This window comes from Musca autumnalis, unplaced genomic scaffold, assembly GCF_047663935.1.
Source record: "Musca autumnalis isolate F117 unplaced genomic scaffold, ASM4766393v1 scaffold_2, whole genome shotgun sequence".
Lineage (NCBI taxonomy): Eukaryota > Metazoa > Arthropoda > Insecta > Diptera > Muscidae > Musca > Musca autumnalis.
The window spans coordinates 40,259,715-40,278,684 of record NW_027411755.1 but is presented as its reverse complement, the minus strand read 5'-3'; the positions used below and the strand labels follow the sequence as shown (position 1 = coordinate 40,278,684).

General features: G+C 37.6%; 1 protein-coding gene across 7 annotated transcripts in view; it reads left to right on the top strand.

The window, feature by feature from the left end:
- Nucleotides 1-10,115, top strand: part of DIP-kappa (Dpr-interacting protein kappa) — a 370,228-nt gene extending 360,113 nt beyond the window's left edge. For all 7 annotated transcript variants that reach the window (XM_073967606.1, XM_073967604.1, XM_073967605.1 and 4 more), the window contains one exon: nt 8,792-10,115. In XM_073967606.1, the coding sequence (XP_073823707.1) occupies nt 8,792-10,053 (1,262 nt within the window). In that variant the 3' untranslated portion in view covers nt 10,054-10,115. The remainder of the gene's footprint in view (nt 1-8,791) is intronic.
- Nucleotides 10,116-18,970: the final 8,855 nt, after the last annotated feature.

Genomic DNA, 18,970 nt, shown 5'->3' with positions numbered 1-18,970 from the left:
TCAAATGTTAAATTGCAGATAGTTCGGTTACAAATTGTGGCTAAAATTCTCAAAATACCTAAAATCGGGAGGACTATACCAAAACATGGACCTATGCCCATATCCTTTCGGATATAAGTTTGTTGATCACTAGGAACCCTAAGTGCCAAATTATAGCTAATTCGGTCTGCAAATGTGGCGAAGAACGTCAAAATACCTAAAATCCGGAGGTACCGTTATATGGGGGCTATACCAAAGAGAGGACCGATATAGCCCATCTTCGAACTTGACCTGCCTATGGAAAAAATACCCTCGCGTGCAATTTCAGCGCTCTATCTCAATTATTGCGGACGCTAGAGTGATTACAACAGACGGACGTGGCTAGATCGTCTTAGAATTTTATTCTGATCAAGAATATATATACTTTATAGGGTCGCAAATGATTAGTTCGATGTGTTACAAACGGCATGACAAACTTAATATACCCTCCATACTATGGTGGAGGATATAAAAAGTCGTCCGGGATTTTGGCTCCAAATATGTCCCTTCGATCGGAGACACAACCCATTGCCTCCCAAATATACATATAGCGTTCAAAAGAAAGATATGGGGAACGTACCCCACCTCCTCCGAAATTCATAAGATATATGTACATTACCACGGCAAACCTTGAGCATTTGCAAATTTTAGTAGTTTTGGAGACATAACATATTTAAAAAAAGTAGGCGTGGTCGGATCTTTAGGCCCCGATATGATAAATATATGTTTTTTTAATGTGGCATATGGGAGATACTCCACCCCCTTAGGTAAAGGCGGAGACACAACCCCAATTGTCTCGTACATTAATTTCCAAACCGATACCTTCGTAATTATTGTAAAAATAGTAATTATTGTAATACCCCGCCCCTTCCGAAATTCAACAAAATATTTACCCTATTTTCACTGGGGGCCATCGCTATACATTCCCTGACAATTTCATGAAAATCAGTTCAGTAGCTTTTGTAGAAAAGATTAAAATTGGAAATTTAAAAAAGTGTGCGCGAAGTGGCGTTGTCAAATTTTCTTTGCATAAAAACTTATGTTAGGTTATGACTTACTTACTTACTTACTTACTTAGCTGGCCCATTACAGAACATTTGTTCTATAGGCCGAACTAAGAAGAGATCTCCATTCCTCTCTATTTGTTGCTTTGCTCTCTGGAATACCGCGCCTTTTCATCTCAACATCCACTTGTTTGCGCCATCTATTCCTTGGCCTGCCAATTCTGCGTGCACCGCCATGTGGCATGTATTCATACGCCTTTTTAGCGGGTTCATCATCGCTCATTCTTATGATATGGCCTAGCCAACGCAATCGCTGCATCTCGATACGTTTAACAATATTCATGTCGTTGTATAGCAGATACAGCTCGTGGTTCATGCGACGTCGATATTCACCGTCAACGCAGATTGGTCCGTAGATCTTTCGAAGAATTTTCCTCTCAAACACACCAAGCACTGCCATGTCTGCTTGCGCAAGTACCCATGCTTCGGAGCCATACATCAGCACGGGTAGTATCAGTGTTTTGTAGAGCGTTATTTTTGTTTGACGAGATGTGGCTTTGTTTTTAAACTGCTTACTTAATCCAAAGTAGCATCTGTTGGCCAATACAATTCTTCTTTTTATTTCACAACTGATGTCGTTTGTTGTGTTGACGGAGGTGCCGAGGTAGACGAAGTCTTTTACTACCTCAATATTATAGGAACCAACTTCCACAGTCGGTCCGAGCTCAATGGACGCATTGCGCGTCGACACCATCAACTTGGTCTTCTCACCGTTTACCGCCAGACCCACTTTAGCAGATTCTCCTTCGACCTTTATAAAGGTATCAGTTACTTCTTTTACTGATCGACCCATGATGTCTATATCATCAGCATAAGCAAGTAACATGTGACTATTGGTGTAGATTGTGCCACTTCTTTTGACGTTTGCCTCTCGTATAACCTTTTCTAGCAGGATGTTGAAGAGGTCACACGAAAGGCTGTCTCCTTGTCTGAAACCTCTTTTGGTACCAAACTCTTCGGAGAGGTTCTTTCCTATTTTAACTGAGGACCTCGTGTCAGTTAAAGTCATTTTACAAAGCCGGATGAGCTTTGCGGGAATACCAAATTCAGACATGGCTTGGAATACCTTTGAGCGCAGCGGACTGTCGAAGGCTGCTTTATAATCGACAAAAAGGTGGTAGGTGTCGATCTGCATCTCTTGGGTCTTCTCCAGGATTTGCCGCAGGGTAAATATCTGGTCAATGGTGGACTTGCCAGGTCTAAAGCCGCATTGGTATGGTCCAATAATCTCGTTGACCATTGGCTTTAGTCGTTCGCACAATATCCCTGACACGATCTTGTAGGCAATAGGGAGTAGACTTATGCCCCTATAGTTAGAGCATACAGTCTTATCTCCCTTCTTGTGGACGGGGCACAGGATACTCAGGTTCCAATCGTCGGGTACTCGTTCTTCCTGCCAGATGGTGCTAACTAGCTGATGAATACACCTTATCAGCGTGTCGCCTCCGGTTTTGAACAGCTCGGCTGGTAAGCCATCGGCCCCTGCTGCCTTATTATTCTTCAGCCGATTTATTGCTGTCTTTACCTCATCTTGGCTGGGCAGTATACATTCAATACCATCTTCTGGGATTGGGACTGTGGTATCTTCGTCTTCTTCGCTGCTATTGGATACCAACAGATTTGAAAAATGTTCTTTCCATATCCTGAGTATACTATCTGTATCAGTTACCAAATTACCTTGCTGGTCTCTACAGGAGGATGTGCCTGTACCAAAGCCATCAGTTTGATGCTTGACTCTTTGGTAGAATTTTCGGACTTCATTCTGGCTCCTGTACATCTCGATTTTTTCACACTCCCGCTTTTCCATCTCTCTCTTTTTCCTGCGGAAAAGACGTTTCTCCTCTCTCCTTTTCTCCCTGTATCTCTCTCGTGCGCTACGCGTTGCTACGGATTGTAAAGTAGCCTTATATGCCGCATTTTTCTCTTCGGTGGCAGCACGACACTCCTCATCATACCATGGATTCCTTGGTGGAGGTCTCTGGTATCCAAGTATGGATTTTGCGGCTGTTTGCATGGAGTGGGCAATGCTTTGCCATTGCGCTGATATGTTATCGGGATGAGGAGGGCTTTGATTAAGCAATTGGGCTAGTTGAGTGGAATATGCTGTGGCTATCTGTTGTGATTGCAGCTTACCGATGTCTAACTTTCGTGTTGTGTCTGCTCGTACTTTGTTTGCTACGTTTAAGCGGGTGCGTACCTTTGCTGCAACAAGGTAGTGGTCCGAATCAATGTTTGCGCCTCGGAACGATCGTACATCCAACACGCTCGATGAATGTCTTCCATCTATCACAACATGATCAATTTGGTTTCTTGTTTTCTGATCTGGAGACAGCCAGGTGCCCTTATGAATATCGAGATGATTAAATCTGGTACTGCTAACTACCATGTTTTTTGCAGCTGCAAAGTCTATCAGTCTCATACCATTGTCAGATGTTTCACTGTGGAGACTGAATTTCCCGACTGTTGGGCCAAAGATATTCTCCTTTCCAATTTTGGCATTAAAATCGCCTAGAATGATTTTAATGTCATGGGCAGGGCAACGGTCATATGTTTCTTCTAAGCACTCGTAAAATATATCTTTGGTCTGTTCGTCCTTTTCTTCAGTGGGAGCATGAGCGCAAATAAAGCTGATGTTGAAGAATTTAGCTTTTATTCGAATTGCAGCAAGTCTTTCATTCACTGGAGTGAAGCTGGATACAAGATGTTTTAGTCTCCGACTAACTACGAATCCACAACCAAACTCATGCTTTACGTCATGGCAGCTATAATACAGTGCGTCACCTTTAGGTGTTGTTGTGACGCCTTTCCCAATCCATCGTATTTCCTGTATGGCAGTAATATCGGTCTTGTACTTTTCAAGTACGTCTGCCAATGCGAAGACTGCACCTTCTCTATAAAGAGTGCGAACATTCCAGGTGCAGATTCGCAGATCATGGTCCTTAAAACGTTTGCGGGGTTCGTCAACTTTAGAGGGGTTTGTTTTTCTTTTCTTTCGTTTTTTCATAGTAGGCTGTTTTTTCTAGGGGAGGGTTACTAACCCGACGCCCAAACCCAAGTTTTTAACGTTCTTATGGGTGAACGCGCGGCACATGTTAGCTCACTACCTTTAACGGGTGTTAAAGGCAGTTCCCCAGGTGACACCACGGGGAGGTCAGTGTCCACTTGGGATGAAAGAGGGACCAAGATAAATCCTGGGCTTTGCCATGTTAAAACCGGTCAGGACCGTTCCTTGGTATCTTCCATCCCCTACGTCACCCGTTAGGTTATGACGAACATTTCAAAAAAAAGAATTGTCCAAATCGGTCGAGCCGTTCTCAACTGATCAGCGTACGTAAAAATACTTTAAATAACATTTCTAATCGTTTCGTATTTTCCATAGGAACAGTACAGAACGAAACATAACCCACGCTAGCGGAGTTCGCTGTTTAGTTTCGTTTTGTTTACATTCGCGAGTGCGAACAAAACTATTTGCGAAAAGTACTCAACTCCACAAGAGCAGATAAAAAACTAAATAGTACTAAACACATGTGAATAAATCAAAAACGTTTGGTGGATGATAAGATATTCACTGTGGTATGTTGGTGTTGGTTTATAGGGTTGTTATGCAATCACATGTATGTGTGTGTCATTGACCATAACGCACGGCAAACGTTTGCCAAAAAATCTATTTGTTTCGGTGGTGAATGAAACAACTCGGCAAAGCATAGCCGAAGTACATTTGAGCAATCGTACGGTTTTCATCTTTTTACATTGAAAAGTTTTTGGTTTTGTTTTGGTTGTGAGAATGAAACGATTCAGAGACGCTGAAAAGTTTTTGGCGTTGTGTGATTGTTACGGGAATCGTTTTGTTTGTTTACATTCATTGCAACTGATACCACTACCAACGAACGACATTTGACTTTTATTTATATACATATAGCATTTTTAAAGAAAAAGGGTATAGGGGAAGTACCCCACCCCTTTCGAAATTCAACTAAATTTGCAGCCTATTAAACCGGGGGCCATCTATGTACATTCCCTGGCAATTTCAGGAAAATCGGTTCAGTAGTTTTTGTAGAAAAGATAAAATTTGAAATTTGTGAGAAGTGGGCGTAGGTTAGGTTAGGTTAGGTTTAGGATGCGCAGCTGCCGTGCTGGCAGCCACTCCACTCGGAGACCTTGAGGTCCATTGTGATCATCCTGACTATTGAAGTATATGTGTTGTATGTGATGATGTTTAAGTGGGCTATTGATGAAGTGATTATAGATGCGGCTATATGGTGAAGTGTGAATGTAGATGGTGATGATGAGAAGTAGAAGTAGTGGGCGTAAAAGCGGTCGTGGTTAAATTTTCTTTGCATAAAAACCTAAGTCCGGTTATGGCGCACATTTACGGAAAGAATTAACCAAATCGGCCCAGCCGTTCTCATCTGATGCCATTACCAACGAACGACATTTGATTTTTATTTATATAGATATATATTTTTATATTTTCTATTGTATTTTTTATATATTAACTATTTTATATTTTAACTATTTTATGTTTTATATATTGTCTATTTTATATTGAAAACTAGCTGAACCCGGCGCGCTTTGCTGCCCCGACTACGATAAAATATAATGGAATGCCATAATGATATTAACGTTTTTAATATTTTAACGAATAAATACAGGAGATATGAAGGAGTTATATAGCTATTCAGGGTTGTTATGGAGCTACTATGGTATTTTTTTAAGTTTCAGGAGGTAACACTCCTTCGAAAGCCTTTCCGCCTATAAGTATTCCTAATGATTTAGATATATCATAATAAAACATAAATCTTAAGAAGTCTTTCAAAGATATGATACCAAGGCTGTTGGTCAATTCCAACTATAAGTACTTCTGTAAATAATGATGACTTTTACTGACTGCTAAGTCTTCAAAATTTCATTGAAATTGAACATACGTAACAAAAACATTAAATCGACCGAAAATATATATGGGTAGCTATATTCCTATATGAACCGCTCTCGATATAATTTGTCATATTTATTTTTAGACCAATTCCCGTCTTACATTCACATTTTGTGCATAAAATACGGAAAATCAGCCGAAAATATATATGGGAGCTATATTCTAATCTGAACCGATTTTGGTATTATTTGTCCCATTTATTTCTAGAACGAATTGCGTCACGCTTTCCAAATTTCAGTAAAATTGGACATATGTAGTGTGTTTAAATCTGAACCGGTCTCGATAGAATTTGGCACATTTATATTTAGAACAAATTCCGTCAGACATCCCAAATTTCTGCGACATTGGACACATATAGCGTGTTTAGAGCATCAAATACAGAAAATCGGCCTAAAATATAGATAGGAGCAATATCCAAATCTGAACCGATTTCGATATGGTTTGGCACATTTATGTCTAGACCAAATCCCGTTACGCATTCCAAATTTCACAGAAATTGGACATAAATAGCGAGTTTGGTTCATAAAATACAGGAAATCGGCCGAAAATATATACAGAAGCTATACCCAAATCTGAACCGATTTCGATATAATTTGGCACATTTATTTCTAGACCAAGTTCTGTAACACATTCCAAATTTCAGCGAAATTGGACATATATAGCGTGCTTGGTGCATAAACTACAGAAAATCGGCCGAAAATATATATGGGAGCTATACTCAAATCTGAACCGATCTCTATATAAGTTAGCACATTTATTTCTGGATCAAATTCCGTAACACATTCCAAATTTCAGCGAAATTGGACGTATGTAGCGTGTTTGCTGCATAAAATGTTGAAAATCGGCCGAAAATATATATTGGAGCTATATCCAAATCTGAACCGTTTTCGATATAATTCGGCACATTTATGCCTAGACCAAATTCCGTTACACATTTCAAATTTCAGCGAAATGGGACATATATAGCGTGCTTGGTGCATAAAATACAGGAAATCGGCGAAAATATATATGGGAGCTATATTCAAATCTGAACCGATATCTATATAATTTAGCACGTTTATTTCTAGAACAAATTCCGTCAGACCCTCCAAATTTCAGCGTAATTGGGCATTTATAGCGTGTTTGTTGCATAAAATAAGGAAGTCGGCCGAAAATATATGTGTATGGGAGCTATATCCAAATCTGAACCGATTTTGATATAAATTAGCACGTTTATTTCCAGACCAAGTTCCGTCATACATTCCAAATTTCATCGAAATTGGACATAATAGCATCCAAATCTGAACCGATTTGAATATAATTTGGTAAATTTATTTCTACATCAAATTCCGTCACACATACAAAATTTGGAGATTGTATCTGTAATACTTCTAAAGATATTTGCATACAAAATCTAAATTTTTGGAGGTACATCCGGTTTTGATGCTATATCTCCAGATCAACACGAAATTTCAAAAAATGATATAGCCTATTTTCATTCCAGGCCATGTAGCAATGTACCCTAAACATTTCAGTAAGATCTGTTCAGCGGTTTTCGAGTCTATAAGGCACAAACAAACAAACAGACAAACAAATTTCAATTTTATATATATAGATTTTAGATTTTAAATATTATATATTATAATTTATATTTTATATTCTATATTTTATATTTGAACTATTTTATATTTTTGATTTTTATTATTTGGCATTTTAAGCCAAAAAGTTTTCCCTCTTGTTTGAAGGCCTTCCCTAAAGATTTACAATTCTTGTGAAACAGCCCATATTAACACATTTGTCTTTTCTCTAACCCTAACAAAAACGTCCTCTGTGTCAGCGTGTTGATAATAATGATGAAATGCAATTTGATAAATTGCTTTAAATGCAAAAAGAAAAAAATAATAAATTAAGGCAATGTGTTGTTGGCAATGTTACTTCTGTTGTTGTTGGTCTCTCTCTCCATTTTTTACCAGCACCCTAACAAGTTTACAAATACAATTTACAAACCATTTCCATTGTAGTTTTTAGTTTCAAATACAGTTGTTTTTTTTTTCTACACTCGCCAGATTGACTTAGTGGTCAACAGTAGCGTATGTATGTATGTGTGTTGGGGCTATAAAAAATATTGTGGTCTTGTTGGCAACAATGTTTGGATTTGATATATGGTTGTAACCCCTAAGCAAAACATAAAACGTTTAGCTGGAAATTTTTTGCTAGGGAAATATTTGTGTTTTACTGGAAATAAATCAAATGGTTGCACTAAAGAATAGTTTTTTAACAATAATAGTAAACGTCCTATGAAATAAAAACAAATAGGAGAAGAAGTTGAAAGTAATAGTAGAGCTCCAGAGGTACGGACCCTATAAAAACCTAAGGAGGTATTCTGTCTGTAGAATGCCGCAAGAAATCTTATGTGTCTTAGGACACCTCAAGAGGTATGGGCCCTATAAAGACCTATAGACAGCTTCTGTCTGTAAAATGCCTCAAGAAATATTATGGTCTTAGGACAAATCAAGATGTCGGCTTTGTCTATAGAAGACCTGAAGGCGTCTCCTGTGCTTACAGAAGACCTAAAATGTTAGTTTATGTATGTAAAACCGCTTAAGAGGTCTGCTGTGTCTGTGGAAGACCTCTAGAAATTTTCTGTCTGCAGAAGACTTCGAGACTCCTATCAATTTCCAAAATCTCTCGAACGTTTTAATTTTTGTTTCCATTTTTGGTGTGTTTCTTCTGTTACCCTCTTTGTAATTTCTTTTCTCATATTTTTTCTACAATTTCTTCTTTTGTCTCTTTGCAGGGAATTCCGGCGATAACAATCAGTCTCCCATGCGTAATCCACCCGATGCTTTTCACAATTCGGCCAACCGGCTGGCACAAAATAATCCAGTCGGCATAATAATTCAAGCGATTAAAATGCAATCATGTGGGATTTACAAGCGTTTAACGAATTTAATTCAAACACTGAGCGGCGACGGCGGTGGTCCAATAACAGGAACCAAGATGGTGGTAACAATAACAAACCAACCAACAAAATCCGATAAGGCAGCAGCACAAGGAATACGAGAAATGCCAACTACAACAGCACTTGTAAAAACCACCATATTTTCACTTTCAATGACAATCGTGATGGTGGTGGCAGTAGTTGTGGGTGGTGTAAGGGGTGCCTTGGCATTATTAAGGAAACCTGCAAACACAACAATAAAACGTCCACTGGAATACGTGTACGGAAACCCAAAGTATCTTTGGCAACAATATTCAAGTCAGATTGTCAGATTTCTTTGTCTTCATGAATGCTTCGCCCTCTTATGCTCGCTCGAATTTTCATTCAAACAGCAGTCGAAGAATTTCCCCACACAGCCACAGGAAAATTATGAACAGCTTGTGGGCCATTATACGCAACAACAGCATCAGGAGACGATGCGTAAAAATCTTGTTATGAAAAATGAATTCAAAATGTGGCATGACAGGGAAATGTCGCCCGAGGCAGCATGTGTCAATGAGGCGAAAACGGAAGGTAACAACGACACCAATGATGAGTACTGCTGTGATGATAACAATTGTTGTGGCACCTTAAACGTCCCCCGCAAAGGTGTTGCTGCAGTTGTAGTGAGGTGTGATAAGGATGTCGTGAGAAGTGTTGGTAAATTGCCATTAACTGGCAAGACAATGGCCAATGAGGCGTTGAAGAAAAGAAATCAACAATTTATTGATGATGAAGTCAATGAAGTAAGGCGACAAGTGAAGGAGAAGAACAATGCAACGACAACAGATAAAATAAGTTCAAAAACCAACAATCGCTTTGACAGTTGCTTTCTCTATTTATTGAATGTAGTGAAATTGCCATTCAGGTGCGACGCAAATATCAAAAGAATGGCAATGGAAATTAATGTGCAAATATTTAAAATTTTTTTTTCTCTCTTAAACTGCCCAGAACTAAAAGTCTCAAGCCACCACTCGACCACAAATACTTTAATTTCACGGACATTAGACTACCAATTTCGAACTGCCTTTGGTCAAATAGTCTCTCCGTGTCACAAAATATTCTTGAATTTTAGATGAAATGCTTTTGCTTAGACCATAATTACCTGCCCACATGTATACCACAGATAAAAAAGAACAAACGTAGAAATGAAGAAAACTATAAAACTAAAACAAAAACAAAAAAACTCAAAAAGCTGATACACGCTCACGTAGTCATATTTAAGATTTATATCAGAATATATAATATTAAGTTTAAAAATAAAAACCAAAAAAAAATTAAATTTAAGAAAATGTTTTTCTGATTAAACAATTGTAAATATATTTATATATGTATGCCCATCATTGCCTATCCTACACAACCATATCATAAGCTTGTTATATTTACTCCATTGATATATTTTTTTTTTCAAATTTATCATTTACTAGTTCAGATAATCCGACATGACCATGAATGATTTTGACCAGTTTGAAGCCTTTTTGTCGAGTTTTGCTCCATCAAACTTTTGCATTTTTGGTGACATGAACGCGAGAGTAGGAAACAATCAGATCTTAGATAACAACATACTGCAAAATATATCCCATATCTATACTCATAGACATTCTAAAGATTCAATCGAAAATTCGCGAGGTAAACAATTGTTAAACATGATCGAAAATATAGGTGGCATTATTGTTAATGGCAGAGTAGATGGGGACATTGACGGAGAGTATAGTTTTTCTGGTATAATGGGTAATTCCTTAATAGATTATTGCATCTGTTCCTCTTCTTTCTTACAGTATATAGATAAATTCAGTATTCCTTTTAAATCATATTCAGACCACATGCCACTATGTCTTGAGTTGAAAATATTCACTCCTACAATAAACGAAAAAGCTGGAAAGTGTTTAGAAAGGTTATATTGGAATAACAAATATAAAGGACAATATGTTCAAGCCCTAAACACTATTTCTCTAGATCAAAGTGTTATCAATAATACAAGTATCGATGAGTTGGTGAATTTTATTACTAATTCAATTAAAACAGCCCAAAGTCGAAAAAGGAACAGAAAGTTCTTTGAACCAAGGCAAAAATGGTTTGACTGGTCTTGCTATCGTCAAAGATCAACAATGCTTAAACGTCTAAAGTTATGTAAAAGAGAAAATTCCCCTATTAACAGATCACTTTATCAGTCTGCGAAAAGCAGCTTTCGTAAGTTGTGCATAAAAAAGAAACATGATTATCTTAACAGTAACCTACAAAAATTAGACCATGTAAATAGTAGCAAAGATTGGTGGAATCTATGTAAATCCTTGAAGAACTCTACAAACAACAGTAAAGGAAACCTAGATTCTGATGACTTTAAGCAATATTTTAGTTCGCTTTTAGACAACCCCGATGAATTTCAAAGCATAAATTGGTGTATACCACTTATTACAGACCCCTTTCTGGACTCCCCTTTTGAGCTCATTGAACTACACAATGTTGTAAAAAATCTAAAATTGAATAAATCTCCTGGTCAGGATGGTATTCCCTATGAATTTTATAAATATGCTCCCCGTACCTTCCTGCAAAAGTTAATAAGCGTTTTCAATAAAATATTTCTTAGGGAAGAATTCCCATCGTCTTTCACTGAATCTATACTAATACCATTACATAAGAAAGGTGATGTAAATATCGTAAGCAACTATAGGGGTTTGTCTCTCATCGATTGCATATGTAAAATATTCAACTCAATACTGTTAAATAGATTAACAAATTGGCTATCAACTCATAATATTTTAAATGAATTCCAGGCGGGCTTTAGAAAGAACTATTCAACAATTGATAATATTTTCAATTTAGTTAGTATTGTTAACCTAAACCAATTAAAAGCCAAAGCGACTTATGCGTTTTTTGTTGATTTTTCTTCGGCTTTTGATTTGATACCAAGAAATAGCTTATTTTATAAACTCTGCGACTTAGGTCTATCAACAAAATTCGTCACAATACTAAAATTGCTGTATAGCAATACTAAAAGCAAAATATGGGACGGCAATACTTACTCGGAACATTTTACCGTAAGCTCCGGTGTAAAGCAAGGATGTATCCTTAGCCCAATACTATTTTCTTTATATGTCAATGATTTGCCCAACATCCTTCCGGGTGGTATAAATGTTGCAGACGTCAATGTTAAATTATTACTATATGCCGATGACATAGTATTGCTTTCTGAATCGCCCAATGAACTGCAAGGAATGATCAATGTCCTACAAGATTACTGCTCTCTATGGAGCTTAAAAGTAAATTTATCAAAATCTAAAGTAATGGTTTTTAGAAAAAGTCCGAAATTACCTTCTAACCTAAAGTTCAAATACAATAACCATGACATTGAAATTGTTAATAGCTACACATATCTTGGTGTTGAAATCTCATTTAACCTTTCTTTTAAGAATCATTTAAAAAACAAGCTTTCAATGTCTAAAATGGCAATTAATTCTAATTGGTCAAATTATATGAAAAATCCTAGAATCTCTCAAACAAACAAATTAAAGATATTTGATTCCTGTGCGAAATCAGTAATGTGTTATGCTTCGGAAGTTTGGGGGTATACTAAATATGATGATGTTGAGAAGTTATTTCGTTTTTTCATCAAGAAAATCCTGTATCTCCCTAACAATACCCCAAATTATATGTTGTATCTAGAAACTGGTTTAAAGTCCCTATTTTCCCATACACTAAAAATGCATTTATGTTACATCAATAAAGTCTTAAACCTCGATGCTAATCGACTACCTCGGATTTTAGCAGAGAAAATATTAGAGTTGAACACGTCATGGGCTGGTGAATGGTCATTATTGTGTCAAAATTTGAATTTTTATCCTGTTGACAACAGTCTTCCATTATGTTTATATTGGAACGATGTTATTGATACACTAAACATCAAAGAAAAAGCCGATTTAGAACTGTCTGCTAGAAGTTCCCAGTACCACGATTTATATCCACAACTAGAATATAATATGATCCCAGAACTTACTTCTAATCTTGCTGCACGTGCAAAAAGTTTGATTTTCAAAGCTAGAGCCGGTCTACTTGATCTGAATTCCAGGTCATTTTCAAATCTCACTGATGGAATTTGCTCAATTTGCAACACGAATGAGCCTGAAAATACTCTACATTTTATTGGAACATGTCCAATTTATAAGGAATTCAGGAAAATCCATTTTAAAAGCACTACTCTCAATGAAATTGAAATCATACGTATATTAAATGGCACGAACTTTTCTGCTCTATATTTATATTTAGAATGCTGTATTAAATATAGAAAATTAATATTGAATGAATTTAACTTTTAATGTAATTTTTAAAACTAAATATTTATAATAGGCAAACAGCATTATGCTATGCCAAAAATAGATTTTAAAGAAATGATATTCAATTGTTTGTTATACATAATTGTTAAATTATCAATCTATTAATAAATAATAATAATAATAATAATCCGACATGACCATATCATACTTCAGATATTGGCTAGACACTACATTGCAACAGATTGTCCTTAAGTTGTGGAATATTTCCATATCGTAGATACCATGCAATTTCCAATAGTTCGTTTAAATTTACACTTCCCTGCCTACGTGGTTCACTACAGAACATTTGTCCTATAAACCAAACTCTTCTCTATTTATAACTTTTCTTTCCCATTATCTTCAATCTCGTCTTGCTATTCTTTACTCCATCGGATCCTCTGCCTTCCGGTATATTTAAACTGAGGACGTGGTGTCAGTTAATATCATTTAAAAAATCCGTATGAGCTTTGTGGGAATACCAAATGCAAATACGACTTGGAATGCCTAAGGACTAACAAAGCCTCTTTCATAACACTGTGCGACATCCAAAAAAATGACAATTAAAACTGAGTAGATGATGAAAGTAGAGCTAAAAATATGAGACATGTATATCGGCGTTTTTAAAGTTTATGTCGGAAAGTAACCAAAGTAGGCGGGCCAAGTTCCGCCCATTTCTAGTTTTTTTCAAAATATTCGAGTTAAGATTTCTTGGAATCCTTGCGTTTTAGCTATGTAGTGTCTTTGGCACCTTTACTGAAGAGGATAAAAGGAGTATTTTTGTTAAAAGTTTAACCCTTCGGTTCATCAAAAGGGTCTTTTTGTCCCTTTTTTCGAAAATCTTTCAAAAACTTCTTTAAAATGTGACCATATCAAATTCAAATACTCTACAAAATTATTCGTCATAAAATTTTACTATAGGTCTCCGAACGCACCAAATATGTAAATCTTATTTAATCGCCAGGAATCTCTAAAAATGAAAAACACGTTCTAGGATTAAAGTCGGACTTTATCTGAGATTGTTAAAAACTGTCCCTTAAAACATAAATTTAGAGAGATGACATCAAAGACAAAAATATTATTCGTCAGATTTCACTATGGGTTGCTAAAGAAATGGAATATCTATTTACATTATATATCATGAAATTATCAGTGTCAATTTTGCTGAAAAAACATGAAAATATTTCCCAATTTTTTGATAAAAACTTTTTCCGTATTTTTTCGATTTGATGCATGAAAGTAATTAATTAATTTTACATAATTCCATGCTGGATCAAAATCTCACAAAGTGTTTTAATTTGTGGGGATATTGTTAAAAAAAAAACAAATGTTCCAAATCAAATTTCACTATGAGTCTCTGAGTAAAAGAAATCTGTAACCATAATATTTAACATTCTTATCAGCCCTTATTTTTGACATAGGGTTTAGGCTCATTATTTTCCAAAACCTTGGGTAAAAATTCTTTAACTGAGCTAGAGAGAACAAAAGCCTCAACGGCTTTTGCTATAGGGCGACAAAAGTTAAATCGGCCAGTACGATTCACCTTTGCTGCCATCCTTGCCTGGCTTCAGTAGTGGGACCACCCTTCGAGAACGATTTGGGAGGCTACCGACACACTGAAAACTTTAGTGAAATACTCGACTCCCGGCACATCCAGCAGTTTTAGCATTACCATGAAGATTACATCAGGTCCCAACGCCCTACGGATGACTTAGCGTTCCTGATGACATTCGCAGCATCATCCGTTGTAAATTGTGGTGTTGCATTCTCGACAGGAAAATATTTTATAGATTCACTTTGGCAGTTTTGTTGAGATGTGTGTTTTACTTACTATTTGTATGTAAGTTAAGTTAAGTTAAGTTAATTCAACCGAAACACCTAAAAACTCTCGTAGCCGCATTGTAAACCAAATTAACAACTCCCACTGTCATGTGCCTCCACATTGCAGACAATGCACATACATATTTTGATAGTTGTCGAAAGATAACAACAACCAATCGTCCACCGTGCTTTGTGTCTATTTTTAGATTCACTTTGGCAGTTTTGTTGAGCCCCTGTAGCAGTGACGATATATCGGAACGTCCAAACCGAACATCAGATGGGTTGGGCAGATCTCTGAAGCGGTGATTAGTGAACTCTCTGAAATTCGACCAATTAGTCTTCCCATGATTGGAGACAGTTATGGGGTGATGGTATGATCCAAGAGAAATGACGGGTTGCCAGGAGACGTCATTTGCCGGGCCAGATCTTTGTTAATTCTAAGGCGTCCTCATTGACCGTGCAAAATGTAGAGCTATCATTCTGCTCAGGCAGCGCTGTACACCTCTGGTCGTTTTTGAGGACCGAATGCCACAACTCATGATGAGTATTAAAGCCCCCCAAGACCTTCCAAAAACGGCTAAGGCTAGGCCTATAACCTAGAGTACAGCTATTTATCGGCGGGATGTATACGTTCAACAACTCTACCTCGACAGTTCCACACCTAACTGCTACCCATATACATTCCATGTACATGTCATTAGAGCCAGGCTCAAGCGAGATAGGTCTGTAATAAACAAGAGGAAATTTAGTCCCCCACCTCCACTTCTGGTGCGATCCTTCCTTAGTACGTTGTAACCATCACAACGCTGTAAGCTGCAGGTGTTGTTGAGCTGGTTTTCTACATCATCGCGACCATGATATTCTTCCTACTCATAAAATCCACTATTTCCTCAATCTTACCTCGTAATCTATTGCAATTAATTTACAAAAAGGATGCATTTTCAGTGATTGGAACATAACGGCTGTTGTTAAGTCCTGCGTGTGTGGTTGCTGTTGGGGGGACTGCGTGGGATTTGCGTAATCAGATGATGACGACTCAAAGAGGCTGTGTTTACAAAGCATGCAGCAACATAGTTCCTGTCGTAGTCCTTGGCATTGACGATTCGAGAAGAAATTCTGAGATGCACCCTCTCCCAACATAAATTGCATCTCACCGAAGCTGGAATGCGGCAAATGCAAACGTGACAAAACGAGCATATATAAATTGGTTCTGGGTTTTCTACGTTTGGGCACGGGCCAAAAGAATTCGGATCGGGCATTCCGGGATGTGGTGCTCCCAACACACAAACAGATAAAAAAAAAAAACAAACATGTATACACTACAGTGACAGCCGATGGCAGCAACACGGATGTTGTGTGGTTCCGGGTCAATCCGGTACGAAAGTACCCGCTGCCGTGGGATTGACTCTGGTTTGTTGGTTAACGTGGTGGCTATAAACTTCATACCCTCAATTAGTATGTTTAAAGCGCGTTTTGTAAACCACAGCACTCGGGTAATTATTGTATTCCGTTATAATATACTGGCATTTAAATCCACCCTGATGAGTTGAGAAATTTCAGGAGGTTGTAACGTGAAAGCTACATTATGACCCTACCCACCCTAAAGTTTCATTACTGCAGTAGAGAAAACAACAGCATACACATTACACCTATCACTTGTATTACACTGTGTGTAATTTTTTGAGTCATATTTTATTAACCATATTCTGACTCCACAGTCTGATAGAACACCAAAAATGAGAAGACACGTGTTTCGCCGTTTTTCCCTATCTCATCAACTGTCGCGGTTATAGGCCTCCAAAGGTTTGATGCTTTGATGTAAAAAGGGTCATTTAGTCAGGACTATATCTCCCAAACCGTTAGGAAGTTTGAATTTATCTCGGAGGCAAAGTTGTAGCTCTTGCCTTAAAGAATAAAAATTGTGAACACATATAATCCATCAAGTTTCATCTGCAAAGTCAAAATCGCCATGGTCAAATTTATTTAAAAATTTTTTCTCAAGTTTTGTTATACAGCTTTCAAACCGATCAAATTTGAAGCAAACAACTAACTACAAAAATGTACCTCAGATCTCAATAAACATCTTTCTAGAATATACGAACCCTGAAGGAACAGTTCTTAATGGTCAAAATAGCAAAACTTTTGCGATTTTTATCCTATTTTCTAGGATTCTGCTCCATAGATATTAAACCATTCAAAATTCAAGAAAACAATCAACCACAATAACGTAGCAAAGGCATCAATAAACAACTTTCTGGAACATGCGAAATGTCAATGAAGGGTTTTTAATAGTAAAAATAGCAAAAATCTTTTGAAAAATCCAATTTTTATGTTCCAGAAAGTTGTTTATTGATGCCTTTGCTACGCTATTGTGGTTGATTGTTTTCTTGAATTTTGAATGGTTTAATATCTATGGAGCAGAATCCTAGAAAAGAGGATAAAAATCGCAAATGCTTTGCTATTTTGACCATTAAGAACTGTTCCTTCAGGGTTCGTATATTCTAGAAAGATGTTTATTGAGATCTGAAGTACATTTTTGTAGTCAGTTGTTTGCTTCAAATTTGATCGGTTTGAAAGCTGTATAACAAAACTTGAGAAAAAATTTTGAAAGAAATTTGACCATGGCGATTTTGACTTTGCAGATGAAGCTTGATGGATTATATGTGTTCACTTTTTTTATTCTTTAAGACAAGAGCTACAACTTTGCCTCCGAGATAAATTCAAATTTCCTAACGGTTTGGAAGATATAGTCCTGACTAAATGACCCTTTCTACATCAAAGCCTCAAACCTTTGGAGGCATATAACCGCGAAAGTTGATGAGATAGGGAAAAACGGCGAGACACGTGTCTTCTCATTTTTGGCGTTCTATAACACTGCGGTGTCAGAATATGGTTAATAATTTTCGTGTTGCACAGTGTTACCTATTCCTGATTTGTACTACCATCACTAAGAGGAATGTTGACGACTTCAGAGTATTTCCTGTTGTAAACCCAGAGGAATAAGGTGTTGGGGATTCGCTACTTGCGATTCGTTCGCTCCGTTACCTAACCATTCCCGACTCTTCTGCTTGTAGTTGTTGTTGTTGTTGTAGCAACGCAAATATGTTCGTTCGTGTATTATTTCAGTTATCAGGTTCGGGTTCCTCTGTATCCAGTCAAGAATTCTGCAACCTGCACTGGTTGCGTCCATAAGAAATCAGGCGACAGGTGAGTGGGGTTAGCTGGGCAGCTAAACAAATGCAGTGTATCGTTGGGTCGGTATCATGGCGTCAATTCGGGCACAATATGAATTGAGGCGGTTGCATCGTCCGGATCTTAACTGGGCTAAAACTACTTGTGTTTGCCTTGACAGCTGGCGTTCTTCTGCTGCGATGTATGGGGGTGGTCTCCAAGTACGGCATTCATACTGTATCTCTGTACTGCCTGCGCAACCATATCTGTGTGAATGCTCTCCAAGCCTCCCTGATAGACTCGTTGGTCTAGAGGTTATCTTTTATACCGAAGATCTCTCCTGACGTGCCTGGGTGGAGGAAGCCTGTCCATTAAATCGTGACAGGGATGCTCACTGCGATAACACCCAAGCAGGTACTGCATCGACAACATCCTCATGAAGATGGTCTACTGGTGTCATGATTAGGCACCCTGTTGCAGTCCTAAGGGCAGCATTCTGGCAGTTTTTGAATCTTCTTCCACTGCGTAGCGCTAAACTTTGCTGACCACGCTGGCGCCGCGTATTTTACCACAGACCGGCCTATTGCATTGTAGGTGGTCAACAAGGTTTCTTTGTCAGCTCCCCAAGTGCTGCCGGCCAGCGATTTGAGTACCTTGTTCCTATCTACGATCTTATCGCAAATAGCTGTGGCATGCG